General features: G+C 50.3%; 1 protein-coding gene and 1 long non-coding RNA gene across 3 annotated transcripts in view; one reads left to right on the top strand and one right to left on the bottom strand.

The window, feature by feature from the left end:
* Positions 1 to 22: 22 nt before the first annotated feature.
* On the bottom strand, positions 23 to 2858 carry LOC111935847 (uncharacterized). The gene is made up of 3 exons (XR_002867880.2): positions 2696 to 2858; positions 765 to 996; positions 23 to 419 (listed from the first exon to the last, which is right to left on the bottom strand). It is a non-coding gene; the product is annotated as an uncharacterized LOC111935847 (long non-coding RNA).
* A 271-nt stretch (positions 2859 to 3129) lies between these two features.
* The window catches only part of RAB40C (RAB40C, member RAS oncogene family), a 36417-nt gene continuing 18012 nt past the window's right edge, over positions 3130 to 21534 (top strand). Inside the window, exons 1-3 of one of the 2 annotated variants that reach the window (XM_086854204.1) lie at positions 3130 to 3152; positions 3355 to 3618; positions 21372 to 21432. In XM_086854204.1, the coding sequence (XP_086710330.1) occupies positions 3465 to 3618; positions 21372 to 21432 (215 nt within the window). In that variant the 5' untranslated portion in view covers positions 3130 to 3152; positions 3355 to 3464. Of the gene's footprint in view, positions 3153 to 3300; positions 3619 to 21371; positions 21433 to 21534 lie in introns of those variants that run through there. The other variant, XM_023937090.2, reaches the window with a different exon arrangement.

The raw sequence follows: 21534 nt of genomic DNA, 5'->3' as shown, positions 1-21534 counted from the left end.
TGTGAGTTTAGGGATGGAGAGCTTTGTTCTACTGATAGGTTTTATTGGTTAATTCAATCTTTTAATCAGATCTTAAATGGATTTTGATTACATGAGAATAAAGATGTTGGGAGGAAAATCCAGCCCTTCCCTCTAGTTTGACTTGCTGCTGAGCATGGTGTGGCTGTCAGCAGCACAAGGACAGGGCAGGGCAGCTGCTGGAGGCTCAGCTGATCCAGGCAGGCTGTTCATCCCCATCCCAGGGCCAGGCTGGGCAGTTCCTCAGCCTCTGCTCTCACACACAGAGGTATTTCAGCACTTGTCCAGCTATAATTGCTCTGCCAAGGCTAAACCGCAGAGCTTGTGCAAGAAGGATCCAATGAATGCCACCTCAGGCCTGGGAGATGGTTGAGGTGATGCTCCTCCAGCTCTGGGTGTTCCTGTGATTCAGAGAGGGTTCCTTGGTTTCCCGTGAGCCTGCCCATGTGGTGTGTTCAGTGTGAGGGGGCAGGATGGGGGACAATCCTCTGCAGCACAGCAATCTGAGCAGGAGCCTGCTGGGATTCCCAAGCTGGGCCTAGGAATGATGGGTCCCTTCTGGCCACTCCTTCCCTCCTCACACCAGAGCAGTTTTTCCCTTGAATTCCTTTCCTTTCTCCTTTTCCCTCTCCCAGCTGTCACGGCAGTGACAAAGTCCCCACATTGCAGCAAGCCCCTGCCAAGGTCACCCCTCTGCCAGGATTGCCCCTCTCCCTCTGCCTCCCACCTCTTGCCACAATTCTCACCCATCTGGGCTCTGTTTGGTTTCCACCATCCCACCAAAGACAAGAGAAGTCCCTTGGAATGAGTGAGCCATAAACAGGGCTTTGGCTGGCCCTGTGCAGCAGCAGGATTGAAATCCACAAGATGAGAAAAGAGAAGCAAAATAGAGGAAATTCCTGCCCATTCTCCTCCTGTCCACTTCCATTGCTTTGGATCCAATGGACTGTTGTACAGAAATGAGGCTTTTCTCTTCTTCTGGGGAGAACAAACATCCACAGGTCTCCCCTCTCCCCCTGCTCCACTCACCAGGCTGTGCCCTGGTGTGGCTGTTTCTCCACAGGCTTTACCCTCCAAGCCCCTTTACCCTGGGAATGCAGTGGCCAGGAATGGCAGTGGCTGCAGGAGGACATCTGCTCTTTGGGTTTGCTTTAGCTGCTATTTCATTTTCCTCTGCCAAGGCTCTCCCTGTCCTTTGGCAGCAGCTGTGGGAGCTGGGAGAGGGCACAGAGGGGCTCTGTTTGGCCCCTGCCAGTGGAGAAACCAAACAGAGCAGCTAAGGGTGAGGATCCCCTTGGCCCACAGGACACAAACCTCTCACCAGAACAGCCTTCCACAAAGGGATTCAAAGCTTGTGGCTCCAGGGCAGCTCAGGAGCTCAAACCCTCAGGCTGTGGGAGAGGAGAGTGAGCCAGACTGCGACCACTGAGGAGGGGATAGGACCCCCCTCCCTGTGAGTGTGGAGGGAACGACTCTGGAACAAGTCCAGGGGAACCCACGGAGATGCTCCAAGGGCTGGAGCCCCTCTGCTCTGGAGCCAGGCTGGGAGAGCTGGGGGTGCTCACCTGGAGAGGAGAAGGCTCCAGGGACACCTCAGAGCCCCTTCCAGGGACTAAAGGGGCTCCAGGAGAGCTGCAGAGGGACCTGGGATAAGGGATGGAGGGACAGGACACAGGGAATGGCTTCCCACTGCCAGAGGGCAGGGCTGGATGGGATATTGGGAAGGAATTGTTCCCTGGGAGGGTGGGCAGGCCCTGGCACAGGGTGCCCAGAGAAGCTGTGGCTGCCCCTGGATCCCTGGAAGTGTCCAAGGCCAGGCTGGACAGGGAGCAACCTGGGATACTGGAAGGTGTCCCTGGAAATGGTAGAAGTTGGGACTGGGTGGTCTGTGAGGTCCCCTTCAACACAAACCATTCTGTGATTCTATAAAAACATCACCCCTCACTCCATCCCCTCTCCCTCTCCATCCATGAGTGACTCTGCTATGCTCTTTAGTCCTCCCCAGGGCTCTCTGGCATGAGCAGCCACCAGGAGCTCCCTGAGGAGTTGGGGAGCCGCAGGATCTTTGCACGCTGAGGGGCACCTGTGGTGCTCACTGGGCTGGGGAACATGGATCACTGAAATGGGAAGCAGCCAGGCTGGGAACACTGATGGTGAAATGCCCAGTCCAGGAAAGATTAGCAGGATGCTTTGTTCAGCACAGGGATTTGTCAGCAATGATGGCAGGGAGAGGATCCTCCACATCTTCCCATTGGGAATCCCCTGGGATTGGGTTGGGAGTGGTTCCTCAGCCATGTCAGGCCATTGCCTAGGGACTCCTCTGGAGTCCTGGATACAGGCTCAGCCTGGCACCCACAGCCCCATCCCATTCCCTGGGGACATGCTGGGTGTCACTGTGGCTGCCCCGTGCCCCACAAACCATGGGGTGCACAACCCTCCCAGCCCAAGAACCCGCTGCCCGCCATTAAATGGATGCTCACCCATCTGGATACCCCCAAATTGTGGGTGCCCCTCTTTCCGGACGCCCACCCCGTATCTGGAGGAGGACACCTGTATGCCCTCCCTCCCTCGTACCCACCTGCCTGTACACCTCTCCCACCTGATACCCCAAATCCTGGATGGCGCGTCTTCTTGCATGCCCCACACATCTGGATGCTGCCCATCTGAGTGCCCCTACCGTCCGGCTGCTCAGCTCACATCTGGATGTTCTCCCCTCCTGGATGACACCTGGGTGCCCCGCACATACAGATATTCCCCGATCCCGGTCCCCGATCCCGGTCCCCGATCCCGGTCCCCGATCCCGGGGGCCTCTCCCCCCGTCAGGTGCTCCCCCGCCCGACTCTGTATCCCATCATGCCCCGCTTCCCGCAAGGCACGCCGGGAGCTGTAGTCCGCGATCCCTCGGCCGGCCGCTGGCCCTGCCCCCTGAGCTCTGAGGGGCGCGTTGGGGCGGGGCGTCTCGGACTGACTTGTGACTGAGCCTATAGAAGCGGCAGATTAATGGAGGAGGCAGGGCCAGCTATGATTGACGCACGCCTCAGCCTATGGAAGCGGCGAGAACGTGGCCGAGGCGCCGCCTGAGCTCGGGCGGACACGGCGGGTCCGCGAGGCGGGGGCGGCCCGGCCCGGCTGAGGTGGGTGGCGGGACCGGAGCTGGGGCTGACCCGGCGCGGTGCCTGGGCCCGGCGGGGCGGGGCGGGCTCGGCGCCCGGTGGGGCGGCGGCGCTTTGTGCGAGTGGGAGGGCGGAGCGGGGCCGTGTCAGTGGCGGGGGCGCTGCGGGGCCGGGCCGGGCCTTTCCTCCGCCTTCTCCTCCTCCTCCTTCTCCTCCGCCGCAGGTCCCAGCGCGGCCCCGGCGGAAGATGCGCGGCCGGCGGTGAGCGGCGGTGGGGCAGAGGCCGCAGCCCGAGGCTGGCGGGCGGAGGATGCGGGCCGGGCCGCTCCGCCGATGAGAGGCAGGATGGGCACCCAGGGCAGCCCGGTGAAGAGCTACGATTACCTGCTCAAGTTCCTGCTGGTGGGCGACAGCGACGTGGGGAAGGGGGAGATCCTGGAGAGCCTGCAGGACGGCGCCTCCGAGTCCCCCTACGCCTACAGCAACGGTAAGGGGGACTGGGGGGAGCCGGGCCGCGGGACCCCCATCGCTGTCACACCCCTGTCACTGTCACCTCTCCCCGCCATGGCTGACACCCGCATCCCGCGGGGATCCCTGATGGCCGTACCCCAGCGCCGAGCTGGCGGGCAGGGAGGGGTTGTTTTGCTTTTTCCTTTGTTTTTTTTTTTTTCATTAACTGGGAGCGCAGCGCGTGGCAGGCAGCTCAGAGGCCTCCTCAGCTCCTTGAAATGCCCCAAATCTGAAGGAGAATGTGGGCAGAGGGTCTGGTGTCTGATCTAATCCCTGGATGCGCAGGGGGACCCTTCCCAAGCGGTCCCGCTCGCAGGGCAGGGCTGCCCTGCCCGTCCTCGGCTGCCACAAGGACCGAGCCGTTCCCAGAGGAAGCAAGGGCTGTAACAAAAGAACTGGAGCCTGATCCCCAGCCCGGAGCCGCTCTGGCTCGGTGGCTGTACCGGGAGCGATCGGGTTGGCTGATTCACCTCCAGCCAGCGTCGAGGTTCCTAATGGAGCCCACGACAGACCATTATAACTACGGTATCACAAGACCATAATTAAGAGCCAAGGAGTAGCGCTGTGCATTTCTTGCAGTTATAGTGTAGCACGGCCTGGCGGGGGTGCGGGTCCTGCTGTGGGTTTCAATCTGTCATCCTTCCACCTCCTCCGTGCATAATAACATCCCAAAGGGCTCAGACCGTGCATCATCACTGCAGCCCAGGGCAGGAGCAGGTGGTGCCGAGTTTTGACTGTATCAGGAACCCGAGGGAATCGGGAGCTCCTTGGTGCTCTGCACTGGCCAAATTCGGAGCTTTCAAAGCGGTGTGGTGCCGACCACACTCTGTCCTTGTAGCTACCACCAGCTCCCTAGGAGCTGATGCAAGTGCACACTTGCTCCACGGAGATTTACGGGGAGGTGGTGACTCACAAGTGGAGCTGCCTGTGAAATGGGAGCAGCGCTTCAGGAAGGAGAAGGCTTTGGTATCGTTCATCTCCTCGGGTGTCTGGCTGGGCTGGTGTGGTTTGCCTTCGAGGAGGTGCTCTTTAGAGCTTCCCTGAAGAGAGTTTGTGTTTCTGGAGAACCTACCTCGCCTGGGAGCTGTGGAACTGCTCAGTGGGGTTGGTGTTTACAATGCAGAGTGTAACGGGGTGGCTGTTCTAAGTGAAGTGTTACAGTTGGAATTGTCTCCTGGTTGAAGTGGGATTGAAGCAGACAGGGTAGGAATAAGGAGTGAGTTAAGTGGGATCTTTGGTATAAGCATGAAACCTCAAGAGAAGGAATTTTGGTCACAGCTTTAGACCTTTTGTCTTAGAGCTCACTGTTTTGTAGCAACTAAATACCAGCGTCTTTTTGTTGGAAAAAGAAATCTCAGTGAATAATTTCCGAACCTTCCCTTGTCCTCTGTGGACAATTGAGCCCATTCCTAATTAGAGAATTAGGTCACATTCTGTTGTTTCACAGTAATATATGCTCCGATAGTCTCTGCTTCTGTTGATTCTGGGAAGCGACACACCTTTAGGATAATCAGCTGGAGTGGCTTTGGTATCCAAGTGAATTTGATCCTGCTGATGCTGCTGACAGCCTTGGCAGTGGAACTCCTTGTGTCTCTGGCACAGCTGGGACGTGCTGACAGGGCATGCTGCTCCCCTGCCCTGGCAGATACCATCCCCTGAGAAAAGGCTCTTGGATTTTGGGAACAGCTTGAGCCTGGCATCCTCTTTGACATGTACTTAATGCCATCCCAAAACAGCAATGCCAGAATGTTATGTGGAGGTTCTGTTTGTAAATTACTTGTAAGCACGTTGTCCTCATCCTCATCCCCTCCCAGATCCCACATCCCAATTTTAAAATGAGTATTGTGTCATCTACCACTATTTTTCAGTCGGTGCAGAAAGCACAACTTGCCCGTGCTGGTGCATGCTTGGGGCTGCTCTTGTGGTGGGGACATCTCATGTGGAGCTCAGGTCCCTGACCTTGGCAGGGAGGGGAGAGAACGTTTGCCTTTTTGTTTGATTGGGGTCTGCTGTTTTTGCTCTGTTGTGTGGAAACAGTTGTAAGCAGCCAGGTTTTGTGATGCAGTGTGGAATGGATCATCTTTCCAGCTTGGGAAAGGGCACACCCTTGGAAGTGAAGCTCTGTAAATGTAGCTCTGTATTTTAGCTGCTCTTACCCAGCCTATTAGAAACAGGATTGAGGAATTCCTCTCTACTCTGTGGGCATCTGAGTGTTGGATCAGCACACAGCTGAGAGATGAAGAGCCTTTTTCCTGTTGGCTGTTAGGTGCTGTAAGCAGCCTCTGCCTGCCCGTGTCCAGTATCTGAGAGTTTTGGATGCAGTGGCAGCTGTGTCTGTCATACAGCACCATAGGTGCTTCTGTCCATCCTTTTTCAGGATCCCTGAACACAAGTGTCACTTCTCAGCACAGCCTTGGAGCTTGGCACCTTGTCCTAAATTGGGCACATCTTAAATTAGCCCCTGCAGTTTTTAAATCGCTGGCAAAATAAACCTGCTCTGTGGGAGCAGAGGTGGTTGTTACTCCTTGTGCAGGAGGACATGTGAACCATGTCCTGACCATTGCTGCACCAAGCTGAGAGGGCACTGAGTATGGAATTTTTAGTGACATAAAGGTGGCATTTTCAGGAGGAATTTGAGGTCCAGTTGTCACTTGTGTGTTCCTTACTAGATTTATGCTGGAGCTATGGAGTGTATCAGTCTCCGGGAGCATCAGCCAAGCACATTCCCTTTGAAGAACAGGGAGTGTTATTTTTGTCCTGTGGCTGGATATCATAACTGGTTTGGACTTAGCTTTTGCTTTTTCTTGGCCATCCACAGAACACCCTGAATTAAGCCTTCCTACTCTTGTTTTGACAGAACATTGATGCTTTTTGAGCTTCCAGTGTTGTCCTTCCCAGCTTTCACCCTCCCTTTCCCATTTCTGTAGTTGTAGGATGCTCTTAGAGCCTCACTGCTGCTCTGGACAGCTGGAGGATCTCACCTGGGAACCAAAAATCCTCCATTTCCCTGAATGCCCTCTGTCAGCACTGCCTGAATTCCTTGCTGCCTTTGCTGGCAGACTTTGCTCCTTCTCCCCACGTGCAGGAAGGGGCTGCTCTTGCCCCTGTGCCATGAGCCGTGGGGTTACACCAGACTCAAGTGAAATTGTGCTTTACTTGTGGATATGAGTCTGTTCAGTCTTTAAACAACTCACTTGGGGTCTGTCCTTATCCATCCCCAGCTACTGAAACAAGACAGAAATGTCTGTGCTCACAGAGTGGTTTGGGACATGAGATGTGGTGGAGCTGCATGTGGAAGTAGAGGTGGTGTGCATGCCGTGCACTAAGGGCACAAGGCTGCTCCTCACCTGAGGGACCCGTGGCTTTGTCACCACTGTGTCACACATCCACTCTGGAATAGCTGGTTATTCTTGTGCTGAAATGATCTCACCCAGCTGGTTTGTTGGCTTGCTGGAGCAGCCAGCCCTGAGCTGAGCCCTGGCTGAGTCAGGGCAGCGCTCGGCAGGCACAAGGGCTCGTGCTGCCGTATGAGACAGTGCTGGTGCCCCAGGAACAGGGCCAGGGCTGGGCTCACCACGCAGACGTGAGGGTGATGTGTTCCCTCCTCACATGATAGAGGGCTTTTTCTGCGGCTGCCTTCCCCCTCACCTGCTGCTGTTCCCACAGGAAAGCAGAAATGTGTGTTAGGGAGAGAGTAGAGCGTGTTTTGGAGCAGATGGCTTTGACTGGAAAGGGGGTGGATTTTTATTTTTATTTTCCCTGTCCTCAGCTTGTATTAAGAAAGTGATGAGGATGCAGCCAATGTCCTCACTCTGATCTTGCAGTGAGCACACAAAAGCTGAAATGAGAGCCCTGCCCTGCACAGAGTTGGCGCTGACACCAGCCCTAATGCACTGAGCCCCAGCTTTCAACCCTGTCCCTTGGCTGGATTTTAGTACCTTTATTCAAGCACCATCCTTAGGTGCTCTGTATCTCACTGCTATCCAAACCCAAGGCAGTGTCAGGGAAAAGGCACCTGAAGTGCTCAATGCAAAAGCTGCTGACAGGTTTTATGGTTCAGGTGAAAGCTGGATCTTTCCCAAGAGCTCTTCCCCTATAGCAGAAGTGCAGGAATTCAGCTCCTGGGCAGCAGCAGCAGTAGCAAGCCCACCATGGGACTCCATGGCAGGAGTAAGGGCAGGAGCAGTGCAGCTTCCTGCCCTTTCCCTGGCCAGGAGGAACAGGAGAGGCACCTGAAGACACTGCCTGGCCCTCAGAGGTAGTCAGTCCTCTCCAGCTGCCACTGTTTGCCTGGGGACTGCTAATTTCCAGATTGCTTATTTGAGTGATCCACAGCTTTGGATGCCTTTTCCCTCTGGTTGTTTCTGTGCAGCTGTCTGAATCTGGAGATCCCTAAGATTTCTCTTCAAAGTCTTCCTTTCCAGCCGTTCCTCTCCCAGTATGTCCTGTGACCCCTCAGGCACCAGTGTGCAACCAGAAACTCCCCTACCAGGAGATAACCGGTCCCACTGCAGCCTGTGCAGGCAGGGACACTTTTTGTCATCCTCTTTGCTGCCATGGAGGGCGTGTGAAGGGATGTTTCCCAACGCTTCTGCTCCTTTGTCTGCTGAGTTTCCAAGACTGACCATGATCTGATCCGCAGCTTCCGTGGTGCTGCTGTGTTTGGCTGGAGGTCCTGCTGCACCAGTTCACTTTTCACAGCTTTAAAAAGTGTGTAGCTGAGTAGTTCTGCTCTGAACTTGAACTCGTGTAAGCACAGGACCTCTCTTGATACTGCCTCACCCTCCTGTGCAGTCAAGAATTGTTGGGTGACCCCGTGTGCAGTAAAACCTCAGACAGGACTGGCTCTGATGTAATGGCACCTTCTGGGCACAGACATGAGAGCTCCAGGTGCTGAGCCCAGGTTTCAGATGGCAGCTGGGTGCTCATCCTGGTGCTCCTGCACTGTCAGGGCTCTCTGTGGCATCAGCAGGGAGGGAAGCCGTGGTTCTGGTGCTGCTTTGCTGCCTCCTCCTCCTCACCTGGACCAGTCCTACCCAGCATGTCCTGCTGTGCCAGAGCAGCACTGTCCCTGTCGATGGTAGACACGAGCTGGTTGGGCTGGCCCACTGCTTCAGCTGCTTCACACCACTGGAAACTGCTCTTTCTTTTCTGGCAGGACTGTATTCTTTGGAATAATATTTGGAATAATGTTTCAGTTTGAGGCTTTAGCACTCCGATGCAAGGAGGATTGAGGCAAAGTGTTCCAACTGCAGCCCAGCCATCACGTTCCTGTAGTGGCTGCACAACTGATGTGCAGGAAATGTTTGAGCTGGACTGTGCTGGTCGTGCTGCTGGAAACCTCTTTGGATGGCTTGCAGAGTGCAGAGTGGTTGTTGCAGCAATTCCTGCTGTCTGCCAGCACTTGCATCAGTGTCCTTCAGGGATGTTCACTTCCCTGTCATCAGAGATGCAAAGCTGATCTCATCAGAGCAGGCAACTCAGAAACAGCTCCAGCATCTCTTATTTCTCCATTGTTTACTACATAACTTTTGTGTGAAAAATAGTTCCAAAGTTACAGTGCTGAACCTTCAGCTCTGCTTGCTGTGGGACTAACCAGGTGCAGTTTAAACTTAAATCCCAAAACAAAGCCAACAAACAAAAAAAATCCCCATCAAGCCAAAACCCAACCCCCAAAGCGAGTGCCTGGCAGGTTTGGTGTCTCTGTGGTCAGCATTAGGGTGCAAAACAGCATAGTTTGTTATGTGTGCAGAACTTTTGAGGAGGGTTGTGTTTTTGTTGGGTTTTATAAAGCTGGGGACTCTGCAAAGTTCTGGATTGCACTGCAGAGTTCTCACCATCTCTAATCCTCCCATAAAAGCTGTGCTTTTATGGCTGTTAACGTGTTCCAGAGCCCTGAGTGCACAAAGGTGATGCAAGCCGAGCAGTACAAAGCTGAAATGGGTGGAATGTTCTTCTAATAACTGGGATTAAAAGTTTCTCTGTGTTTTTCATTTGTAAAAAGCAGGCAGGTTTTGCTCTCTCCAGATTCCACACCAACATTGTCCACACCTCTCCTGGTGTGGGGGTTTTTGGTTGGTTCAGTACTTAAGCTGCATAGGAAAGACCATGGAAATTAGTCTCCTCCTCCTCAGGTTTTGTTTCCAGCTGTTCCCTGGCATGTTTTCCTCTGCAGCTCGCTCTCTTGAACAGCAGAGCATCTTTCCATTGCACTTGAGAATAACTACAGTCTAAGCTGAGCCTTTGAGCTGTAGTTTTACAACCTCACTGGTTAAAATCTGGTTTTCTTTCCTTCTGCCCCTTGCTGTCCCCTGGCACTCCAGCTCGAGCTCTACCGGAGTGTTATGTCATATCAATTCCTGTGTGATTGCAGTCACTGGAGGAGGAAGGAAGCTCCGATGTGAAAACCTTCAGCTTTGTTTTGCTAAAGGCCTTGCTGTAAAGTGAGACTCACCTGAAAGAAAATTACCCTGTGGCACAGAGGGTGATGGCTCAAGGCAAGAAACCTCTATCAAAGAGTCTGTTTGCTTCTGTAAAAGTTGTAGTAAATAGTAAGGTTGCAACATAGCTAGAGATTGTTTGTTCCTCAGAGATTGTTTGTTCCTGTAGAGCTTCTATTTGCAGAAAGTATTTTTACATAGCCACAGCTTTTTAGATTTTCTTCCTCTTTTCTACTTCATCTTTGTTTTATTTCCATCAGCCCATTCAAGATATTGTTAGATCATCTGAAAACTTTGACACCTGTTCTCCTATAGATATAACACCTGAAATTGTTAATGTCCTGTATGTTCTGTGTGGTATCGGGCATTGAATTGGGACAAAAGTCCTTGTGCAATTCAAACATAATATTTGCTGCTTAAACCATCAGTGGTTAAGGAGGAGACAGGCAGAAAAGGAACACTGAAAAGCTGTACTTAAATGGCAGTTTAACAAAGGTTCTGAGCATCTTTGGGGTAACCTTTTAAATAAAATGCAGAGTTTAAAAAAAAAATTTTTTTAGAGATTTTTACTTGTTTCCAGCCCAACTGCTGAGTTTCTGGGCCCATTTCGGTGTTTTACTGTACCATTTGCCTCTGTGCAGGTGATTGCCCCTGCTCTCTGCTCAGTCCTGGACACAGAAATTACCCTGCCTTACTTCCTTTGGTACCAGCTGTAACAGCACCTGTAACAGGCCCATGGTTCTGGAGTGGAGGCTGAGAAGACTGGAGACAGAACTAAATGAAAAAAAAACCCAACCAAACAATGAACAAAGGAAACACAACAACCCACCCCCTCACCCCCTTTTTTCCCATCATTTATTTAATCTTAAATCCTCTCTTATCTCAAGAGTTGCTATTTTTCTTACATTGTCAAACTGCCAGAGTAACTTGGTAAAATCTGTCCAGGAAACTGCAGGCCTGTGCTGGAGATGAAACTCTGCAGGTTGGTTCTTACCTGAGGGCCTTGCTCACCCTGCCAGAAAATGTGTTTTCTGTGGAACACCTCTTTGGGTTGAGACACACTTGTGTTCTTGTTGGGCTCATCTGTATTAAAAGACTGAAATCCAATACTTTCTTCTATTTTAAAAATGTTGAATGCTGGTTTTTCCCTGGTGGCAGCAAAAGTGCTTCAGGGAGACTGCCACGGTAGCTGGAGTGAGATCTTTATCCTATAGGACAGGAGGGGACCTGAGAGGCTCCAATTTGGGCTTTGAAAAGCTGTTTTCAGGCTGGTGAGGGCTGTTGTGACGCAGCAGAGTTTGTACAGGTGTGTAGTGAGGTGCTTGCTGTGCCAACAGGGCAAGTCCATCCTTCTAGGACAAGGAGGGAGAACTGAGCCCTCACAGCCATGCACTGTGAGTCAGGTCCCTGGAGATTTGTTGTCATTGGAAACAGCACATGGAAAGGTGAAACCAGTGTTAGCAGCCATCCGGGTGCTTCCAGCATGGAGCAGCCCTTTCCTGTCATAGGGCTTGGTTGGTGCAAGGAGACCAGACTTGGGAGCCAGAGAAGTTCCTGGGAAGTGGAATCTCTGTAGCTGTTCTGAGAACTCTGCAAGGGTCTACTTAAGCTGTCTACCCCCAGCTGAAGAGTTGCAGCTCTCTTTGGGTGTGGAGTGTTGGTCTGGAGATACTGTTTAATTGCTGGCAAAATCTGGAGATTCCGGCTGGGGTGTGGATGAGGACCCCAGGGTCAGAGCTAGCTTCTGCAGGATCCCTGAGCATGCACCATGCAGGCTCTGATGCTGTAGAGCAGCATTTCCCTGCATGGTGTCTACAGAAATGTAACTGTGGAGGGATAGGATATTTGGAGGATTTTGGACAAATACTTGGATTTTTTGAGTGTTGGGGATTTTTTTGTCTCCCAGCATATCTTGATGTTTGTACGGTCATCCAGCAACAATGCAGACTGTTATGGTGCCCTCTGATTTCCCTCACAGGCTGCCTTTGTTTCTGCATGCAGCTGTGTAGTTTTTATGGAGATCTGAACTGCAAGGCATGAAGAAACTCTTTTGTTTGTTGTCGCTTCTGTGCATAAAATCATTCTTGATTTTCTTCTAAAGCACAAATCCACTTCACATCCCTGATTCTGGACTGACTTTGGACTGTTTCTGGGATTTCCCGGGTGTCTGCTGAAATTGTTGGAGCTTTAGGAACAGATTTGCTCCTGGCTTCAAATGCTGTTTTTTGATGCAATTGTCCCCCTTAAGTGCTCCCTGAACAGAGTTTCTCTGTGTGAGGACCATATAGCTGCTGAAATGCTGCTGGGCTTGGAGCAGGCAGTGGACAAGTGAAATCTGCAAATCCGGCCTTCTTAAAGGTCTCCAAGTCAGTGTTTTCCTTTGGCTGGTTACAAAAGCAGACAAGCAGTTATTTGCCAGAGATCCCCACCTACAAACCCTCTCAGCTGGAGGTGAAGATGTCTGGGACCTGATGTGAGCAGACTTCTGTGGAAGACTTCCAGGCTAAATGGAAATCCCTTTCAGCTGAAATGAGGCATCTATGAATGGAAGATGGAGTATGTTTTTCAGGAGAAAATCTACAAATCTGGGTAACTAGAGATAATTGAAAGGCATTTGTTCTCTCTCTGTTTAGTGTGTGTCAGTACGAGGTGCTTGGCAGCTCGATGGATTTCTCTCAGAACTGCCAAGCGTTGCAGAAGCTCCCGGGGGCTGGCAGAGCTGGTGGAGCCCTGGGCTCTGCATGGGGCTCCCCTCCTGCCCAAAGCAGCTCCTGCTGATGTGCTGCACACAGAAATGATGGGGAGCTATTGTTGCCTCCTGGGCAGCAGCAGCAAGGCTGGATTGTGTGTGAGCTGCCAGGAGCAGGGGGCAGGAGTGGTGCTGTTCTCCTGCATGCCCGGTGGTGACCAAGACTTCTTGATCCTGTTCTCAAAGCTCAGCTACAGTGCAGGACAGGATCACAGAGGTAAAATCACATGCTTGCTGGCCTCCAGTCCCAGCTCTGCAGGCAGGAACTGGGCTGTTTTGCAGTGATGCTGTTGGGGAACTTCTATCATGCTGCTCAAAACAGTAGTGATACTGTGAGGTAAACTGTGACACTGAAAGGTACATACCTGGAATGAATCCACCTGTGTTTGGGATGACCCCTGTTGTTGGTGATGATAATTTGTTTCTCTCTCTAAAGAGTAGGTAATTGAACCCATGACTCAAAGGGATGAGCTCATGTGTTGTTTGGAAGGGATTTTTCCCGTGGCTCACAGCTCTGAGCTGACTAGTTAAATTGCTGTTGTTAATGTGCTGCTGTACCCACTTTTTAGGGTTGGGTGACTTCATCAGTTGTTATTTGAATAGCTTGAATTCTCTTTTTTCATCTGTTATGTTGATGCCCTCATACCACATTTTTTTCTGAACAACTTAGTATCACTTACAATTGGCAGAGACAGTAACAACTCCTCTAAGTGCATAGTAGGAACTGGGGTGAAAGATAATGCACCTGTGGTATCTTCTTACAGATGTTGCTGCCTGTTTTTAAAGCACTCATGAAATGAGAGGATCTCAGACCTGTATCTGTGGGTGCATGCAGCCACAGCAGCTGCCTTCTGCCTGGGAGTGGGTTTGGTGTTGGATTAGTACATTTGGTTAAACCTGTTTGCTCTGAACATACTTTCAGCAGCACCTGGCCACCTGTGATTGTCATGCCCGTCTGCCTTGTTTGACTAGAGGTGAAGCAACAAGTCTTCTCTGGCAGCTTTTGCCCATAAACAACCAATTCTGATAGGTGAATTCTGCCCTTTTACTTACAGGCTGGTGAGGGATTGTAAAAAAAAACTCAGAACAACAAAACCCCAAAACAAGACGTTTTAAACCACATTTACAATAAGGCATTTTAAACCACATTTACAATGTGTCCTGCCTTTGTATTCTTCTCTTGGAGCAGCATGATCACTGGCCTCAGTGGCTGTAGGTGATATTTCATGACCATCACCACCATAAGCAGTTCAAAAAGGTACAGGATGTGGGGTGTGGTGAGAGGGAGCAGTGAACGTGGTGTTAGGGGTGTAGTCACTGCTGTCTTGTGGAGTATGGCTCTGCCAGAAAATGAGTCCCAGGAGGTCGGTGTCCACTCAGTGAGGGAGAGCCTGTGGAGAAGCTGGTGAGTTTGCATGGCCCTGGCTGTGTGGCAGGAATGTGCTGTGGAGCTGCTCTGGAGTAACTCTGTAGCTCCGGACCTCACCTTGTGGAATGCTCCCAGTTCGCCCCCAAAGTTGGCCACAGGAGAGGCTCTGCTGGAAACTGTGGGTAACATCCTGTGGCTGGGGGGCTGCTTCACCATGAAATAACCTCACCAGGAGGGTGTCAGTTCAGGGCTGCTCCAAGTTCCTCTGCCAATGCTGTCCAGATCCCTGCTGTGAGCCCCGTGTGTGAGTGTGGTTTGATTGTGAAAGTGGTCTGGGGGATTTGCCTTGGTTTTGGGCTGAGGTTTTTGTATGCTGAGTGATGTTTTTATTCCATAGCTGATTTGCCAGCAGACCTGGAGCTATTGTGCTCAGCTTTTGGTCTGGGTTTTGTGACCTCCCAGCACTTCTCTTTTCTCCTTTATTCTTGGGCTTGTTGAGGATAGGATTTAGCTGCATGTTGCTGTTTCTGCCTTTTCTTCATACTCAGCAGGTGTGGGTGTGTCTGGCCACTGGCTGCGCTCCCCCCACGCTGGTATCAGCGGCAGGAGGATCCGGGCAGCCCCAGGTGGTGCCTGCACACACAGGGGCAAGGGTTGCTATGCCCCAGCCACATCAGTCATGACTTGGAAAGGCATGGATTATCTTGGGAAAGGACTAGTAACATCCTGAAAAGGTGTTCCTGTGACACCCAGGGAATTGGTAGAATTGGTAGAATAAACAATTCACCTTTGAACATTGCTTGGGTATTGCTGGCATTTAGGATAAATGAATTTTTGCACTAGTGGCCTTAGGCTGGACTTAGCAGAGCACAGAAGGGCTTCAGTTCCAACACAGGCAGAGGGGCAGTCTCTGCACTGTGTGCAGCACAGATTGTTTTTTCCTTTTTTAATCCAGCAGAAGGTTGGCACAGGCCCTTTGGAGGGAGAGACCTTTCAGCTGCTCGTGTCTTGCATACACACCAGTAAGATGACAGCTAGTTTATGTGACAGGAAACATGCTGGTGTGTCCCCAAAGGTGTGCCAGGGGACTGTGGCAGGGGAGGCCTGAGTGACACCCAGCCAGGCTCTGCTAGCCCTGCAGAGGGCTCAGAGGAGGGAGCACCCTGCCTGGACCCCTCACAGAGGACCTGGCCAGAAGGGACAGGGCTCTCATGCATAGTTTATCTTCTCACAAAAAAATCATAATTGCTGTGGTGTTCTTTGCATCCACAGCATTGTCTAAACTGTTGATAAGGTTTAAAACTAATTTTATCCATATCTGCTTAGTCACAGCTCCTGGAGTCCTTGCTTGCTTAGAGGCTTCACCACAAATTCATCCTCAATGTTTTCCTTTTGCAAACACACTATAAGGGATTTGCAGTCCATTGACCCACTCTAAAGCGTTCCTAGGTGCTTATCTACCTTTGTGACAGTGAGAACATGCATTTAAGCCCAGCTGCACACTGGGTGATTGTGGCTTTGATCCTTCCCTGTGTAGTAAGGAAGGATTGTCACAACGGGTTACAAATTCCTGGCTGGATACTCTCGGTATTGGCCTGTTTTATAATCATGGCATGTCTTTGAACCTGTCAGCTCCTTGCTCTCAGAGCTCTGCATCCCTTTCTCCCAAAGCTCCTCTCTGGGGCCACGCAGCACAACAGCTCTTCACAGCTGGTTACTCAAGTTCACTGTAAAATCTCAGCAAGTTAAATATTTGATGTGTATTCTCTGTGTTTTCATCCCAACCCTGTGCTCTCCCTTCTTCCCAGCAGCCAGTGGTCAGTGTGGCACTAAACATACAAACCTTTAGGGTGACCTTTTAAGAGCCCAAGACTTTCCAGAGACCTTCTGCACTCAACAGACCTGTGAACCAACAGAGGAGGCTGGGGGTGTTTGGGGGAAAATCCAGCATTTTCAGTTAGATATTTGTGGTGTGGTGGCTTCAGCTTCACTAATGACAATCACAAATCAAAGTCCATCACCAGGCTGGCTGGGTGAGGCACTACAGTGACACGGTGAGTCTTTCTGGTGGCTTCTGAGCCAGTCTGAAATTTCCCAGTCAAGCTGAGCATTTCTGTATGGCTGCAACAGACCAGTCACAGCTCACCCTCAACCCTCTTCTGAGTGCTCAGATGCTGTCAGAGTTGCAGAATGCAGCCACTCTGACTTAATTATGTTTGTAGATAAAGGAATAATCCACTGAATTGCAGCATTAGTCAGGTAACAAAAGTCCACTAGTTTATCTTATTTCTTGTTTATATGATGCATTGAGTAAAGGCTTGGCCTTGGTTCATCATCACCATACACCTCCAATTTTGCCTGTTGACCTTATGTATCACTTTGCAAGCAGGTTGGTTATCTTCTTTTGAATTATAAATTAATGAAACCAAATTTAATTTTTAAAAGGAGGAAAAAAGCTGAGGTTGCATTATATAGCACATGTCTATAAGCTGGGGGAACTGAATTTTAATGAAGGTAAAATAATGTGCACTGGTTGTTTTTTTTTGTGGGTGGACTAACAGTGAGGTGGATTCCGAGCTCCCACAAGCAGAAACGTTCATGTAAGAAATGAGGTAGCAAAAGCATCTTTGGCCAATCTGACTCATGCAAACTGGAAATGACTGCAAGTGACAAGGAGCCTTTCTCAGAAGGAAAGCAAGCTTGTCTTGAAACTATATCAATGTCTCACTTGAGTACACTGATTTATTTTTACTACTTTTTAATTTTTTTCCCTTTGGAAAGAGATTTTTACCTGGAATGTCTTCTGCCCCAGATTAGTGAATAAATTATGTTCTTAGAGACACTGCAGATGCAAACTGGAGGTGGTGCTGGCAGCTTTTGGGGAAGGTCTCAGGAAAACCTGCTCCTGGCTTGGTTAATGTGGGATGAGCCCTTCATCCCTGTCATGAGGCGAGTCCTGGTTATACCTTTGTGATGTCTGTGGAGGTACAGGAATTGCTGGTTGGGCCTTGGATCATTAGAGCATCCCTGGAGGAGGACACTTGATTTGGACCAACAACCTAAAATGTGCTGTTGGCTCTGGCATGACCTCAGGAGCTGGAATCACCCTCCCCCCATTGCACAGTGGGGATCACCTTGCAAAGCTGAGGGGGGAAAGAGGCACATGCTGCTCTTAGGTTTTGCTCAAACCTGCCTTTTTAAGGGAAGGTGCCCTTCTGGCCCCCACCCAGGCGTTAGGGCAGAGTCACCTGGTGAGTCTGCAACTGCAAACTTGTCTCCTTTTCTCTGAAACAAAGATCCACACAAAACCCAGTGGCCACTGTGTTTCAGTAGTAAATATTTATAGAGCTTTGTTCACTTGAGCTATTTAAAACATTTTTCCTGAGAGATCAACCTCTTTAAAGGGAGAGCATGTAATGCACATCTCCCTTGTGTTTCTCCCTTTTCCAGTGTGACTTCCAGATCCATGTACCTGCTTGTCTGTTGCCTCCTCCTTTGTGTTTTTGCTGCTCAGGCAGGTGCAGGGCAGAGGTTTGGCAGAGAAGAGATACACCTGTAAGCCATGAATTCCCAGAGGGAAAGAGAACAGCCTCATACAAAGTATTATCAAGTGCTGGGAAAAAATTACCAATTCTCTTGTAGGTGGTTTTACTTTTCCTATTCACATCAAGTATCATTTTTTTGGTGAAAGCTTTAAGTAAGCTCAGGTTGGGTGTGGAGTTTTCGGGTGATACTGATGCGAAGTGTGTTGTGCTCGCATGGGTAATTTGGAAGAGAACAGAGTTTCCTATCACACATCCTGTGGATTCCCATGGGAAAATGACTTGCTTTCTTAGGTTGTCCTTATAGCAACTGGCAGAAGAAAGAAAGGTTTGGGATTTCCTGGAGCCTTGCCCAGGAGCTCCAGCTCCATGGAAGAGAACTGGGTGTCTGACATCAGGCTTGGTACAGCAGATCCCTGTGCACAGTGCCCTGTGCCAGGTCAGCTCTCTGCTCCAGGAATGGGGCTGGGATGGCATCAGCATAAGCAGGAGTCTAAAGCAGGGCTGGAAAAATAACACAGGAGTCGGCCTGAATGCTAAATCCAAGAGAACAGCCCAGACTTGTTCTCTGAGCCTCGTTCGCTTTGTTGCATCATGGTAATATCGGTCCAGAAAGAGATCAGTTGATATAAAATAGGCTTTAAACAAGAGTGTGTTCTGTTCCCCCAGCGCTGCTGCCGCAGGGCTGGGCAGGGCAGGTTCTCTGGGCTGTGTGTGCTGCAGGAGCATCTCGGTGGTGGGACTGGCCCCTCCCTGTCAGGGGAGTGGGATGCGAGCCACTCCTGCCTTGTCCTTCCCGAAATAAGCCACACTTGGCTGTAAGCAGAGGTGATGCTCAGGTAGGGGAAACCCTGTCATCTGCAGGAAGGAAGTTCTAAAAACTTCCCTTAACCTGTGTCTGAGCTGCTTGAAATGTAAAGGCAGAGGGGCAGCCCTGGCCATGCACTGCCAGCAGCCTCAGTGCAGAGCTGGCATCTAGTGGCTGCTGTGACCCTCTGTCCCCAGGTCCCTGGGACAAGGGGGGAGCCAAGGCTGAGCTTGAGCTTTAGGTTGGGCCTGGGAGAGAGCTCAGCTGCTCAGCTTCCCTGTGAACTATAAATGGTAGAGTGCCTTGGGCTGCGGCTCAGGACACAGTTGTGTGTTACTGGGACTGAAATACAAGGAGCTAATACTGGTGTTCACCACCGTGGCAAGTCCCATGATTTTGATGATTTCTCCATCTAATTGATGCAGATTTTGTGCCACCAGCAAGCCATGGGAGAGCTGTGCTGTGAACTGCAGCCTACTCAGTGCTAACCAGCTGAAATAACAGACCAAAACCAGGGAGTGCATTTGAGCTGTCCCAATGCACTGAGTATTTATGGAAAAGGGAAGCTGAAATTTTCTCCAAAACATTGCAGTTGTGCAGGCTTTTGTCCCTCATTAATGAGTTTGTAGGGTCCAAAATCTTCTGTAAATTCAGTCCTAGTCTTAGTTTGGGTGTCTGCAAGTTAAAAAAGTGCAGCACTTTCCTCAGCCCATCACCAGATAACAGCTTGCTTTTAACTGGAGTGTGTGTGATCTCCTTGGGCCAGTGACCCAAAGACTGGTGTCCCTCTGAATTAAAGTATGTAGTGTAGTTTCAGATGAACATGGATTATTTAAAGCATTTCTCTGGTGACCAAGTCATGAATTTTGAGGACAGGGAACTCATGTTCCTCTGGATATGTAGGCTGGGCAGTTAGTGGGCGAGGAGCATAATGAAGACATCTGCATATTTGACATTTCCATTAAGAAGTTTCCTTCTCTTCCCAGTTAAGCTGAACCTCTCTCACTTTTAAAAGATGTAGTCAAACAATTTGTTTCAGCTCAGCAGTGGCATTTTTGGAAGTATGTGGCCCCCATGCACTGAAAACTGTCACCCTCCGTGGTGCTTCCATGCAGCTGTTCCATCCGTGCACTGCTGGCACTGAGGGTGACTGGGATTCACTCTGATGAGGAGCTCTTGTGCCTAAAGAGAGGGCAGAGTCTCTGGGGATTTTGCATCTGAAAGAGAGCAATGGGCTTAATTAGCCCCTTCCCTAATAGCCCATCAGATCCTTGTTCAGGAATTGGCAGGGGAAGATGTCTGGATGCTCCCTTCTGGTTCAGAGCAGCCTTACTCCCACTGCTCCTCACCTGGGGATGAGGGAGATTTATATCTGCCTGAAAATAAATACAGATCATTCACTTGTCTCTGGAGGAAGATAAAATGTAAACTGCCTATTTTCTGTGATACAGCACTGGAAATAGTTGGAATTTAAGATAATTATCTTTATTGCTTTTTATAGCACCCTATGAAGGCTGAAATCTAATTTGTTTTTCCCTAACAGGGAACTCCTGTGGATGACTCAGAAAAATCCATTTGCTTTATTGACAAACTTGTCTGTTTGGTTGTCAGGGCAGTGTTCTCCTTGCAGGAAAAGGGAAATGCAGGTCATAACACAACAGTGTGGGGTTTTAATAGTGATTCAAAGTTTGATATCTCTTGGCAAGAAGTAAAACTAAAGTTGATGTAATTAGAGTGAAGTGACTCTGCTTTATTAAAAGGTTGTAAATTAGTTGATGCTTCAGTGGGTGTGCAGTAATGGTGCTCTGTGCTTTGTTTATGCAATTTCACTACACTTGAAGCTTATTAACAAGAGCTTGCTGAGAAGCTGCTTTTCCTGGGCACCTGGTGCCCCTTGCTTTGGGAAGGAGGTGCAGTTGTGCCTCTTGCCCTGTGCCTGGGGCTGCAGGGAATGCTGTGTTCAGTATGATTTGGGCCTATTGCTTGCAAGGGGAGTTGTTTTATTTTAAGCTTCTCAGTCTAACTGTGAGGCAGGCTCCCAGTTGAAACAAATTTCTTGTATATCTGAAGCTAGTGGACACCCCTTGTGTGAGTGAATTGCCTGCCTGCACAGCTGGGTGGTATGGTTTGGGGGGGTTTCTGCTGCTCCAGTGCTGTGGCTCTGTGAAAAGCAAAAGCAGATGTCTGTGTTGCTTCTCAGCCCTTCACAAGGGGCACGTGTGTCCTGCCTTATGTTGGCCCTTTGTGATCCATACCCCAGAGCTGCTCAGAAGAAGAGACAGCAATCTTTGGACAGCCTTCTTGTAACATCTCCCAAAATGCCCTGTGGCTGCAGGCAGTGGTGTTTGAGAGATGCTGGGACTGCAGACTGCAGCAGAGATTTATCTAAATTGTTTCTCTCTGTGGCTCACCCCCCCAAAAGTCTAATTTGTCACTGCCATATGGGATAATGCTACAAATCTCAGAGAATCATGGCATGACTTGGGTTACAAGGTACCCTAAAGCTCACCTTGTTCCATCCTCTGTGCCACGGTCAGGGATACCTTCCAAGGTTGCTCCAAGCCCCATCCAACTTCTCCTACAGCTCAAGTTCTAAGAGGTTTAAAACCACAATGAACAAGTCAGAAGCAGTAGGGATGAATGGTGTTTTCAGGGAGGAGGCGTAGAGCTGAACAAGAGCAGTCTTTGCCACGGAGCAGAAGTCTGTTCCTGTCAGGTCTCTGTAGCTCTCCTTAAAGAGGCAGCAGAACAAGGAGGAGAAAACATCCCTTTAGGAAACATGAAATGAGAGTTTGCTCAGCTTTTCATTGCTTTTCTTACAGGAATTGACTACAAGACCACTACTATCTTGTTGGACGGCAGAAGGGTCAAGCTGGAACTCTGGTGAGTGTTTCTGAGCCTTTCTAACCCAGACCCTGGGAGCTCAGGCCAGGTGAGCAAGGACACAGGGCTGGGGGATGCTGTATCAGTCTGTGAAGAGTGTGA

This window comes from Cyanistes caeruleus, chromosome 17 (assembly GCF_971803275.1).
Source record: "Cyanistes caeruleus chromosome 17, bCyaCae1.hap1.1, whole genome shotgun sequence".
Lineage (NCBI taxonomy): Eukaryota > Metazoa > Chordata > Aves > Passeriformes > Paridae > Cyanistes > Cyanistes caeruleus.
This window is presented reverse-complemented; position numbering and strand designations above follow the sequence as displayed.